Genomic DNA, 12,012 nt, shown 5'->3' with positions numbered 1-12,012 from the left:
ATTTCAATTCATTCGGATTTTATTTTTCGCATATAGATTTAGTAATATCATTTTCCGTCGTACGCTAAATGCATAAATATTATGATCTGGTATATGTACATAACATTCAACCTTTTAAGTACTTATCTAATAGTAAGAACTTATTTCTCCTGCTAACAATTCCTATTTACAACCTTTTGAACAACACCATTGGTTTTGGAGTTTGGTGTGGGGGACGAGACAATATATACTGTTTCCTTCAAGGAACTACAATTTCATACTACGATTGCAATGATAAGAACTGTCAACAGCGACTAGAGTAACAATTTTGTAACTGAATTAAAAAGTAGTATGGTTAAGTAAAAAAAACAACATTCTTCAGCTAACTGTTTTTTCGATGTGATATAAATACTGAACGGTACTTTGGATGTAAATACTGCAAATGATTCAGTTTGAATTACGACATACACAAGTCGACGTGCAGCAAACAGAGTAAATTAAAGATGATTACAACTCAGAAATTTTAACCAGCTTCATTGGTCCTAATTGGTTAGGACCAATTCAACCATGACCGAAGTCCTGCAGCTGCTGCAGCCACCGGATTATTCGCCACTGCTGCGCCTTCATCCCCAGAGGGCGACGAGGGAACTGATGCAGTCTCTTTCGTGGGACTGGTTTTAGCAGATGCAAAGTTATCTCCATCCTTGTCTTCGTCTTCCTTGCTTTCCTCATCGGATTTAGTAGTCGTAGTAATGGGAGTAGTTTCACCATCAGCGACACCATCACATCCTTCAGTAGCAACAGATAACACTTTGAGGTTTGTTTCCTCCTGCATTTTTTTCTCAAAGGTCCGCACGTCATCCACGGTCATTCCATACCTAGATGGAATAATGAATTAATTGATAGGAAGAATACAGTATCAAATAGTGAATAAGTAGCAGTTTAGTTATAGTGCTGCTGGCCTAGGGCGCTAACCATTCATCAATCCACGCAAAAGCTTGGCGGTGTCCAAGTAGTAAAATATCTCGAATAGCCTGTAAGTAGATAATATAAGGCATGAAAGGATATTTTCGTTTATACACAAGCGAAGATTGTGCCAATTTTCAAATCTACCTTGTGTGCATAGTCTTCCACTCTAGTCTGCAAACCCCATACTTCAAAGCTTATCTTGACTAATTTGTACGAACACATGATGGGGTCGTGAGTTTGTCGCCAACCTTCCATCAACGGTCCCCTGTTTGTGGCTTTTGACTTGAAGAACTTTGGATCTTCATTCTCTTTGTAGTGCTTGGGCGCAACTTCGTCATATGCGATATCAATTTCATCCAAAGTTCGAGTGGCAAGCTCGTCCGGAGAAAGTTCTAAGCACTAGAAAACAATAATCCAGGTGCAAGATGTTATTCAATTTATTCGCTCAAGTATATTTGAATTTTAGACTTACATTTTCAGTGGTCCCAGAATTATTTTCATATTTTGTACGTATGAAGATATTAAATTTTGGCAGGAAAGAGCAGGTGTACTCAGTCCTAAAAGAGAGTTTTCCATCAAAAATTGTAATTAATTTGTATACATTTTACTTTATTATTAATGCTGTTGAATGGTTATCAATGTATTTACTCTGTGTAAGGATAGTAATTCCATGCCTTTTCGGTAATATAGAATACCCTCGGAGTGATTGATTGGAGCCAGTATGGAAGTCGACTGGAAAACAATAAATAATATGATGATAACTTGTTTGATCATTGATCGGATCTACTAATCTAATCCAAAAACAGTCAAACTCAAGCTCACCAATTATTTACAAATTATCATACCTTGAAAGATGAATCCTTTTTTCGGTATATTGACCTTCCCCATGAATCGGATCGTTATGAGGAACGTTATGAACGACTTCGACACCGTCGCCCGACTCGGACTGCTCATGGCTGTGTTTCGCAATCATATACAACTGACCTACTTGATACTAAATAAAATTTACTCCCGATTAGGTTTTCTTCATTATAATTACATATTATTAACCACTAATAGCTAGTAGCCACTAACTAAAACTGATGTAGTATATAATGACTAATAATGAGTAATATTGAAAAACTGACCTCTTCCTTGCTGATGGGCATTGCCACTCGATACTCTTTAACCAGCATTTTTACTACTATTTAATAGTGATTGACTATGGTTAAACTGCAATTGTGGGAATGATTATTATTCAAGTGGATGGAGTCTTCTTGCTTGTTTATGATGATGCTATTAATGAGTATCAGCTTCTTGTGCACCACACTTTGTCAAAAATAGAGTAAAAGTGGCCTGCTGCTAAGCTATTCTTCGTCCCGAGTCCCGACAGCCGGAGAGCTGCAAGTGGGAATTGGCGAAATTATTGATGGAACAACGAAGCAGCAATTTCCTTGCCAAAAAGGACAGGAAACAGGAGCCGTTTTCGATGTGGCGTGGCCTAAATAAAAAAGAACCCAGCTGCAACAGAGCAACCGCTTGCTCGTCTCACTTTCCCTGCCCTCAACAAGAATCTCACTTTCTCATCAACAATTTCCCCATTAGAATTAGAGATGCCTTTTCCCATGCGTCGCGTGTGAAGTTTTGCGACACAGAAGGAGATGCCATGAGATAAAATGCCTATGATGTTTTTATCATGACTCATGAGGTGAGCAATGGAATGTGTCATGCATTATGCGAAAAGGATGATAATAAAATTGTGCGTAAAATGGTCCATTTTATGATTATTTATTTAAGACCTAGATTCACATCCACATATTATCTACATTACGAATTGATAAAAAGCCTAAATAGTTTATTGTTGTAAATTACGCTTATATCATACTTATTAATCAGTGGGTAGCGCATGTATTGCAGAGCAGAATATATTCATATATATTTAGCAAAATTTAGTTAACAATTGCTCGTCAATAAGACTACAAACTTGAAGGGGAAAAAATTTATCTGAATGTGAATGAGGCATATTTTTTGTTGTCTATAATCTGTAATCAATTTATCCATGAGACTAAGAAAATATTTTCATTAATTAAATGAATCAAAGCATTACTAAAATATCTCCAAAAATTATAATGATAATAATAATAATTTAATTGGTAAAGGAATATATCATGGTTCGCATAAGAATTAATAACGATACGCAGTTGTTGATATTGTTATAATGAACTTGCTTAAGTTGTAGGCTAAGAACTAAAATTGTGCAATCTTAGATTCTGGTATAATAATAATAGCATCCACGTACTAACGTCTTACTAATAATATGTACAACATTCAAAGCATGAAAACTTTAGTAGAACAACAAACATGAAAACTGTGTTAATGTTACAGTTTAAATCGTATCGAAAAACGTTGTTACTTTTGTAATGTTGCAGCAGAGCCAGTAATGGGTAGTTGTTGTGTAGAGCTTATTAATCGTGTCTCTAAACTTAATGATTACCGTGTTTTAGGTATAAACTTATAAACAACTGCTATCTGCGATCAATTCCTTTCCTTTATATAGCTAGCATCTAAATTTTAGAGATTACTGTAAGTATTAATTTGCGATGGCTGTTTAGAATTTTTTTCACACGTAGGTGCACAGTTTTTTGTAGAATTGTTGAATGAATGTAGAAGAAGAAATGATGAATGAATGAGTGGCGATACTCATTCGGCAGAAACCACTTCTTTATGCCCATTTATTTCCTAAAAATATCAATACGTTTAAAATTATATCCTGCTAATATAATAATTTAAATGTGTAAAATCAAATATATTTAGCATCGGACATACCGAAACTCCGTTCGTAATGGTCTCGGTAAATTCTTCCATCGCCTCTTTTGTTACCTTGATGGACTCCACGGTCTTCTCAGTGATAGATTCAGTGATCTCTTGAACTTCTTTTACCTGAGCATTAACCACAAACGACAATTAGCCACATTCCATAGATAATAATGCCAACTGTATAGTATTTAATCAAGGACGAACCTCCATTTTGCTGATGCTTTCCACTAGGGATTCGACTTTCTCCGTGATGGATGTCTCCATTGTTTCTTCGACCTGCAGGGGAATTTAGTAAAATAAAATATACATACATCATTTTAACGTATTGCTGCAAATCGTTGTACACTTTATGAACATTTCCCCATGAAGTTCTAGTCTCATTTTTGCAATTATCAAGATAATGGGAGAAATGTTACCTGATGGTGGACTTCATCGACCTTGATTTCATCTACTTTCGTTTCCTCGACTTTTTCCACGACCACTGGTTTCACTTCCTCCTTGACATCTTCGACTTTTGGTTCAACCTTCGCCGGTTCCTCTACCGCTTCGACCACGGGAACGACAACCTTGGGGGCCTCCACCTCTGGCTTCTCCTCCTTCACAATCGTCCCATTCTCTTGCTTCTCTGCCTTGACTTCGGCACCTTCTGCTGCTGCTGCTGCCTCCTCCCCCTCCTTCTTCTACAACCACAAAGTAATTTCATATTAAAGCATGCCACATCAGAAGATTTCTAAAACCCTTAATTCCTTGACGGGGCTGATACATAGTCAATATTATATGAGCCGATTGATGATGACGTTTATGTACCATTGAGTTGAACATAGGAAATTGTCCCTACCTTGCGAGTACCAAAGACGGAGGAGACCAAAGACCTCAACAATTCCATCTCGATATGAAATCTTTTTATTACGTATGCGAGCAAAAGTTTACGTTGTTGTTTATTTATTCACAGGGATGAATTGGATCTTCCTGCTTCCTTTTGACCAGCTTAAAAATATAATTCTAGACCACTCCAAAGTTCCTACTTTAGTAAAGACCTTTCAAGTTGCCCTCTGGGATATGAAACTAGAAATGAAATAGCACGAACGAATAGAGGTGAAGAAGCAAATAGATAGTCATGAACTATTCGGCTCTTTGATGCAAAGTCAAGCCCAATTTGAATGGACATCCGTCGCATCCGTGCAAGTTGGTAATGGGTAAGGTGAAGAGAAAGACAGATAAACAATATATCCTTCTTAAAATATGCAGATAATATTATATTGCTGTAAATATCCTGTCCACATATGCGCACAGTCACCACGATAATCCGCTATATGGTGGATATGGATTGACTTGACTGATGAAAGTCGGAGTAATTTGTTAATCTACTCATAATACCTAAATACTGAACGTGCATGACAGATAGGCGACATATAGCTGTGCTTGGAAGGAGAAAAATATATTGCATTCTGGGTTCATAGATTTTCCTTCAAGCTTCGGCATTAGCAATATGCAATATAATTATTAGCATGAATAATAGCGATTATATTGGCAGGATCAGGTATGCATGTATTCACTCTGCTGGACGGTGAATGATTGATAGGTGTTCTGTTATGCCAGTTGGCTCCAGAGATATTACTTTAACCTCTGCAGAAAACCATGCAAAGTAATAATGGAGAAGGATAAAAGAATGCATACAGTTGTCGCAAGTATGTTTTCATTCGCTCGTTCATTTGCAGCATGACCTAGACCCATCTTGCCTGTTGCGTAGTTGGAGATTAATATTTGTGCATTGCAGTTGCGAGTATCGGGAAAAAAGAGTGGGGTGGAATGTCTCACCTCAACGTCTCCGTTTTGCTTGGGTTTCTCCTTCTTGGCTTTCTTGTCCTTGCTGAGAAAGCTTAATCTGCTTCGGATTGATCGCTTCTTTTGGACCTTTTTCTTGTCGACCTCTTCGCCCTCCTTGGTGGCAGGAGTGGTCGGCTCAGCGGTCTCGTCCTTCGCCACCTCCTTGGTCTCGGCCTTAGCATCATTTTCCTTCTCCTTCGGTTTCGCCGCTTCTTTTTCTGCCATCACTTCTTCGCCCTTCTTCACGGCTTCTATTGCAATATCCTTCATCAGATCCTTCACTTGCTCCTTCGCCCCCTGATGCAAGTCATGAAAAACAAAGCCTTGTTAAATGGTTGAATTAATAAACTTACTATATAAGTATATGGAGCTTGTTAACTCTAGCCATCAAAAATTCTTGGATGCAATTTAACGATTCCGTGAAAGATTTTATTAGCTTCTCTCGGGCACAACCTTGATTTAATTAAGCCAGAGAGAATTTCAAGCTCAGACAACTATCCTTTTTTAAATAAATAATGCATGAATCTACGTGCAGTTGGCACCTTAATCCTTACTTTGTTATGAGTCGTAACTTGAGACTCATAAAATCCACTACCAAACTCGATAAATAAAAAAATCAAAACAAAAAAGCTAAGCTAATGTAGTGTTTCATTAAATTGACAGGCCATCAGTCGCCAGAAAGAAAATTGCAATCGAAGGACCTATCATTTTGAATTTGAGAATCTATTTAAATGATGGAGAATGCATATATGTACATTTGTCAAGCTGATGAAGAATTATTTTACACTTACCTCAATGATGTTGTTGGTTTCATTTTTGCCAGTGTCGCCATTTCCGACGTGATTGTTCTCGTCGACTGCGACGTCTCCCTTTCCGGGGGTGGAGATGTTGACAGACTTGCTGCTCTTGTTACCCATTATGTCCAACGATTAGTAAAAACTGGCTAGAAGATCGTCCTACAGTAAAACTCGTGAGATGATGAAAAGTACTTCTGTAAATACAAAACAAACAGAAATAAGGAGTTAGGTCAAGGCTCAACTAATTACAATTGTTGTTCATAAATCATTATTAATCGTAAAATGAATATTCGTCTTTGGTGGATGATAATATCACAAAATACTCGACACATGCAATGTGTGCCATGCCTAACCATGCCGAGCCGACCTGACCGTCGCAATTATCATGACTTGGTAAAGAAAACCAGACTGACTCAACAACTCACCAACAAGAATGGAGTTGAACCAAAGAAATCCTTCAAAAGTCGAAATAAGGAGAAAATATAGCAAAATCCGAAAAACTACAACAATCAACTTGAATCAAGGTGCAATAAAAGTGTAGTGTGCGTGGATTGTCGTTCATGCCCGCCCTGCTGAACCTCCTTTTCTTGTCTTGGTCTTTGTTTCCTCAATTCACCTCAAGGCTCGCGTGACGAAGCTGAGATTCTTTTTCATGGATTTCGCTCCTATTCCATATTTATTACTCATTTACTCCAGACCAGAGTTAAATAGTAAGATTAGTATGTACCTACGTATGGTTACTCTTAATTTTGTGTCCACCCAATCTTTACGCATTTGTGCATTGTTAATTATTACGACAGAAGAGCAGTTTTCTAGAGAGAAACTCAACGAAACTCGATAAGATCAGAATATGTTAACTGATATCCATTTACACGTGAATAAAAGTTGAAATGAAATGAAATGGAATATGTAGTTCCGGAATGGGAGGGAAGGATACCGTGTGTAGAAATTTGCAAAAAAAAACTTGAAGATTCTCAAGTTTTTGTGCAGAATAGGACCTGAAATGCTATAAACAATATAACATCTCCCCCACCCAACATTCATTATGCAGCACGTTTTTCTTCTCCGTAAACTGCGAGAATTTTAGATTATTAGACCAGCAGAAGCGGTTGAGAATGATCTCATCCCCTTCTGCTGGGGTTGAGACGGCTGCTCGAACGCTTTTCGTGGTTGTGCTGTGCATATGTCGACCGTATATTTATATTCTTTTGTTATATTTTATTGTGCATTTTGTAGTATTTTTCTTTATTGAGCAATTCCTGTCCGGCCACTGGACCAAAAGTTGAAGAAAAAAGGAATAAGAAACCGGTTGGGCTCCATTTGCCCATTGTTATTGCCTCCAGGTAACAATCCTGTACTTGACCCTCCCTGGCTGAGTGAATATTGGTGGAAATCATAAAAAAAGCATAAAATATAAACTTGCTCGTCGTCCTACAGCAGAGTCAAGTCAAGTTTGTTACAAAATGGAAAATATTTATGCGATTATATAAGACTCGTCCGTCTGGTGGTTAATGGTTTCTTCTCGCGTATCTAGTTATCCTTAACCTTCACAACAACGGCCACAATATGTGCAATATACCTGTCAACTTTTAATTTTGGGGGTATCAACTGTCTGGAATTTTATCGCAATATATTCTGCGCACACACATCTACGTACCTGTCGCCTGCCTCGTTTGTAAAAGTCGGAGAAATCGATCAAATATATAAAACCCTAGAATTTTGACACTTGATTTATCCGTGGATTACGAACTGGGAGAATGTGAGATTTGAACTGATGGCCATTTGATACTGTAATAAAGTTGCTCTCAAAAAAGTTTACGGCTTTCTCCATGCCCTCCACCAACGCCCCGTATGAGCAACCCTCGTCCTTTATCCCATTCCTACGCACTGCATCTCTCAATCTCTCCGTCTCAAAAATTGACTGACAAGCATCTTTCCCCAGTTTACGCCTTCATAATATGAAGACTCCTCGTTCGCATAATACGCTCTAAATCCCTCCGATGTGCTGGTGCCCGTCAAAGCAAACCACTGCCACGGCATCAGACGGAGCAACCAGTTCCATGCAGGGAATCATTCTGCCTTGTGGAGTGGGAATGTGACTTTTCTCATTTATCATCTCAGAAATTGATACAGTGTCGCTGTGTCCCTTTAACCATGCACGGCTCCTATCGCAAAGCCAACCGACTGTGAATTACAGAAAGGGAGATGCGAACATGAAATCATTCAGTCGTCGCTCGTCATTCTCATCCCCATTCTCTCGGCTTCTTGTACGTCATAAAAATGTTCATCACTCCGCCTGGATGAATCAATCTCGCATGGCTGCCACTGTTGCGGGTAGGAAGCCGCAGGATCCACAATAACGAGCAAAATTGCACATTCGGCTCAAGTGAGTCAGACCGAATTGTCTTTGCCAATGTCATCCGTCGCTGGCTCTCTTGTCACAACAAGAGGGCGAACCATGCAGGAAGGAAAGCCATCCATGCAACCGACCGACGGCTCTTCGCTGCCCGTATTCGTTCAGGAGCTTGTAAGACAATGGAGCGGATTAGTAGTCGCTGCTCTTTTTGGTTGATTCTTCTTCCCCTCACTAAATGCGAACCCACTTTCACTCACGGCAGCAAACTTGCGAGAGGCCAGAAGTCGCTGCTGCATGCAACTTGTTCCTTGATCCGCTATTTCCTTTCAATAATGGGATATATCGCCAATCGCGAACTGTCCTGTCATCCCGTGAAGTCTCATCACTCGCTCTTTCTCAGCCCCTCCTCTCTCGAACTGTATCCACGAAAGCTCAAGGAAGGATATGAAGTCTGGTGACGACTGACCAAAGCAGGATGAGGAGGAAGCCGTGAGAGGCGAAGAAAGTCGTCGCGTGTGTGGTCGTCCTTGCGGCGAACTCTTTCAGCACAAAACTCCAAAAGTCGGAAAGCCATTTCATCCTCAAATAAATTCAATCGAAAATCCAGCCAGAGCAATTCCAATCTGCTCCTCTTTTTATGGACCCTGCTGCCTGCTACACACTTTTTAAGCAACAAAAAACCAAGATTCCATCCACACTGCCATACGCACATCTTGCTTCGCTTTCTCTTCCCGTCCACAACAACTCGGACAATTTGTTTCTCCTGCCTGACAGAGGAGTTCAACCCGCGGACACAGTCGTGGTTTGCTTTGAGAGAAAACTAAATGCATTTCCAAGCCGGCATTAAGGCGGATCACAGACACAATAATTTGATGATAAGACTCCTTTACAAATGTGCTTCGCATTTCCACGCATCTTAAATTGTCGCGTTGTCTCGTTCAGAGTCATTTACTTTCTACCATCTCCACTCTCAAGTTGATAAATACTTTAATTACCATCAGAAAATTTGCAACTCGGTGAAAGCGCTGATACACAACAAATTCCTAAATAAATTGTGTCTAAAGAGAAAAAAATGTTTTGCCTGGCAGAAATGGAAAGTCTTTATGCTCTCAAATTTGGAAGTGGATTCAATTTGAAATTCAGAGTTTACCATTTCCCATGCATTGTTAGACAAAAATACCCCGTGGACTTTCTCTCCCTCCTTCTCACCACCCAGACCACTTATGGATATGCTCCTCACCGACTCAGGCATGCATACCAAATCCAATATTCAGCCTCAGCAGCTACAAACGGTGAAAAATATTCTCTCTCTCTCTATGGATATTCATAGGATAATGCAGACTGAAACCGTTTAGTGACTCTTCTTGTGCATATATGTATGTATAGATTTCTACTTTTTGCGGTATAGATTTTTCTAAACGGTTCGCATCAACAATCATTGCAAGCACTTGGGATATTTTTTTCTCCGAAAAATCGAGGGTAATTTTTCTCAGAAAATGCGTAGGGAAAAGTCGGCGAGTCTGCATGCGTACACATTTGAGTACAGTTTTCTTGCGAAGCTTCTTGAAGAAATTCTTGCGTGGAATGCAATTTCCAAACAAATATCTTCCAGGACAGAACACAGATACATTCATTGCTTCAAGTCATCCCCTCTTTCTCCCGGCTTGACTTTGTCAGTCGCCTTCTGTGTACGCACGCATTTACATCTGATGTCTGCCTCCACACTAGATTTCATGCTCAACTTTTGAGAAATGGACCAAGACGCTGGTTCTCTTTATCATTTTGAATTTTGAGCAATGTTCTCACTCCACCGAAATCACTGCTTTTGAGATCATGCAAAACGCTGCAGAAGAATGGATGGGACTACATTTTGAATATGGTTAAAGGAACCCTTCTCGACTCGAGGAGCGAGGAAATAGGCGAGTACGACTGGTGAAAAATGGACCACATTCTACCTTTCTTGGCGTATTTCCCTTAAATCCTGCCTCTGAGCCAGTGCTGAGATACTTACGCACAGAAAAACAAGCCATTCATTTCCCTCCTTTGCATACTTTTTAAAGTCCACCAATTTTGTGGAGTGCCATCCGAGTGGTGTGTGCAAAGGTTTATGGCGTTGTTATATGTAGATAAATCTTGGAACAGATTATCCGCATCACAATCCTTTGTTGATGTTAGTTGTCAACAAAATGGCAACTTACTCTCCTTCCTCGTGAAGATAAAACGTGTGGAATGATTGCAAAAAGTAGGGTCGTAAATTGTTTGACACTTCCCGTGATTTACGGAGACGAGGATGGTGCCACTGCTGAAGAATAAACAGCATTTATGGCGCAAATTAGGCGTCCAATAAGACATTCCATATTTGAATGGAACTGAAACTGCGAGTAGTAATAATCGTACAGAGTTTTAGGACTGGTACATTCTATCCACATCCATCCATACGTGGATATGATGCTAAATCTTTAGGGTGTATGGAAACTGTTTGTTTATTGCCCATCCACCATGTCTGGCTTCATTCAGGATTTGGCCCGTCCATCCAGAAGTCAAAATTAACAAACGCAGGCGAGGAGATCTTAACTCAGCATTTTGGATGTATTGCGCAATTAAATGTCTAGCACATTAGTTGATGTGTATACAGGATGATCCATATATTGTATTCAAAATATATCGGAATCAGTCGCTTCATGTTCCAGAAGGAGGGAGTGAGACGAGTGCATTGCCATCCGCCCTACCTGGACACGAAACAACTAGGCTGAACCCATTTAGGAAATGACGAAGGCAAAAAGCGAGCAGGCATATTATAGCAGATGCATCCGTGTCGTCTTCCAGCCACATTTCTCCTCACACGCTAATTTCCTCCGAGTTTGGATTAAAACGAGGACAGCTCGGATAAAATTTTCCATCAACGCACATCTATTTGATGAGCGTTTATCCACGCCGCACCGAAAGCGGGGTCCGAATTAACCTGTGAAATTATGGATGTGTGTGCAGCACTAGCAGGATGCACAAGTTTTGTGCTGGCAGAATCACCCCTTTGCTCATTAGCTAACCAAATAATACGTTTCCGAAAACGGTTTTCTCACTCCCTCCTCCGCCACCTCCACCCTCGTCCACTGCCACAGCTCATTTGCAGGTTTATTACTGCTTGCTCCCCCGTTTATTACATCCTTTTTCACACTCAAAGTTCCTCTCCGGTGGGAAATTGTTTAGTCCCAATTAGCGCCAAATGCGGAGAAAATCAGGCCCAGTTCGATCCTAAGAACCGAAAAGTTATCTCTCCTCCATCAGTCG

General features: G+C 39.9%; 2 protein-coding genes across 4 annotated transcripts in view; both read right to left on the bottom strand.

Moving 5' to 3' along the window:
* Position 1: 1 nt before the first annotated feature.
* LOC110859336 (cytoplasmic phosphatidylinositol transfer protein 1) lies at positions 2-2,484 on the bottom strand. The gene is made up of 7 exons (XM_022108271.2): positions 2,076-2,484; positions 1,794-1,942; positions 1,597-1,680; positions 1,421-1,505; positions 1,093-1,347; positions 955-1,013; positions 2-857 (listed from the first exon to the last, which is right to left on the bottom strand). The coding sequence occupies exons 1-7, from the start codon at positions 2,121-2,123 to the stop codon at positions 530-532; spliced, it is 1,008 nt and encodes a 335-aa protein (XP_021963963.1). The 5' UTR covers positions 2,124-2,484; the 3' UTR covers positions 2-529.
* A 215-nt stretch (positions 2,485-2,699) lies between these two features.
* Positions 2,700-12,012, bottom strand: part of LOC110859280 (enolase-phosphatase E1) — a 38,705-nt gene continuing 29,392 nt past the window's right edge. For 2 of the 3 annotated variants that reach the window (XM_022108193.2, XM_022108196.2), the window contains 6 exons: positions 6,363-6,562; positions 5,563-5,868; positions 4,161-4,424; positions 3,949-4,020; positions 3,754-3,867; positions 2,700-3,666 (listed from right to left, as the gene is read on the bottom strand). In XM_022108193.2, coding sequence (XP_021963885.1) covers positions 3,628-3,666; positions 3,754-3,867; positions 3,949-4,020; positions 4,161-4,424; positions 5,563-5,868; positions 6,363-6,488 — 921 coding nt within the window. In that variant the 5' untranslated portion in view covers positions 6,489-6,562 and the 3' untranslated portion in view covers positions 2,700-3,627. Of the gene's footprint in view, positions 3,667-3,753; positions 3,868-3,948; positions 4,021-4,160; positions 4,425-5,562; positions 5,869-6,362; positions 6,563-6,793; positions 6,952-12,012 lie in introns of those variants that run through there. The other variant, XM_022108194.2, reaches the window with a different exon arrangement.

The sequence above is a fragment of the Folsomia candida genome, unplaced genomic scaffold, assembly GCF_002217175.1.
Source record: "Folsomia candida strain VU population unplaced genomic scaffold, ASM221717v1 Fcan01_Sc025, whole genome shotgun sequence".
In the NCBI taxonomy this organism is placed as follows: Eukaryota; Metazoa; Arthropoda; class Collembola; order Entomobryomorpha; family Isotomidae; genus Folsomia; species Folsomia candida.
Note: the sequence above shows the minus strand (reverse complement) of the source record. Positions and strands in the feature narration are given on the sequence as shown.

Bases quoted from the DNA above. Each gene is read 5' to 3' on its own strand.
- LOC110859336 (XM_022108271.2), bottom strand. From the start codon at position 2,123: ATGCTGGTTAAAGAGTATCGAGTGGCAATGCCCATCAGCAAGGAAGAG. The intron at 1,681-1,793 runs GTATGATAATTT...ATTGTTTTCCAG, and splicing joins AAAAGGATTCATCTTTCAAG to TCGACTTCCATACTGGCTCC. The intron at 1,014-1,092 runs GTAGATTTGAAA...ATCTACTTACAG, and splicing joins TGGAAGACTATGCACACAAG to GCTATTCGAGATATTTTACT.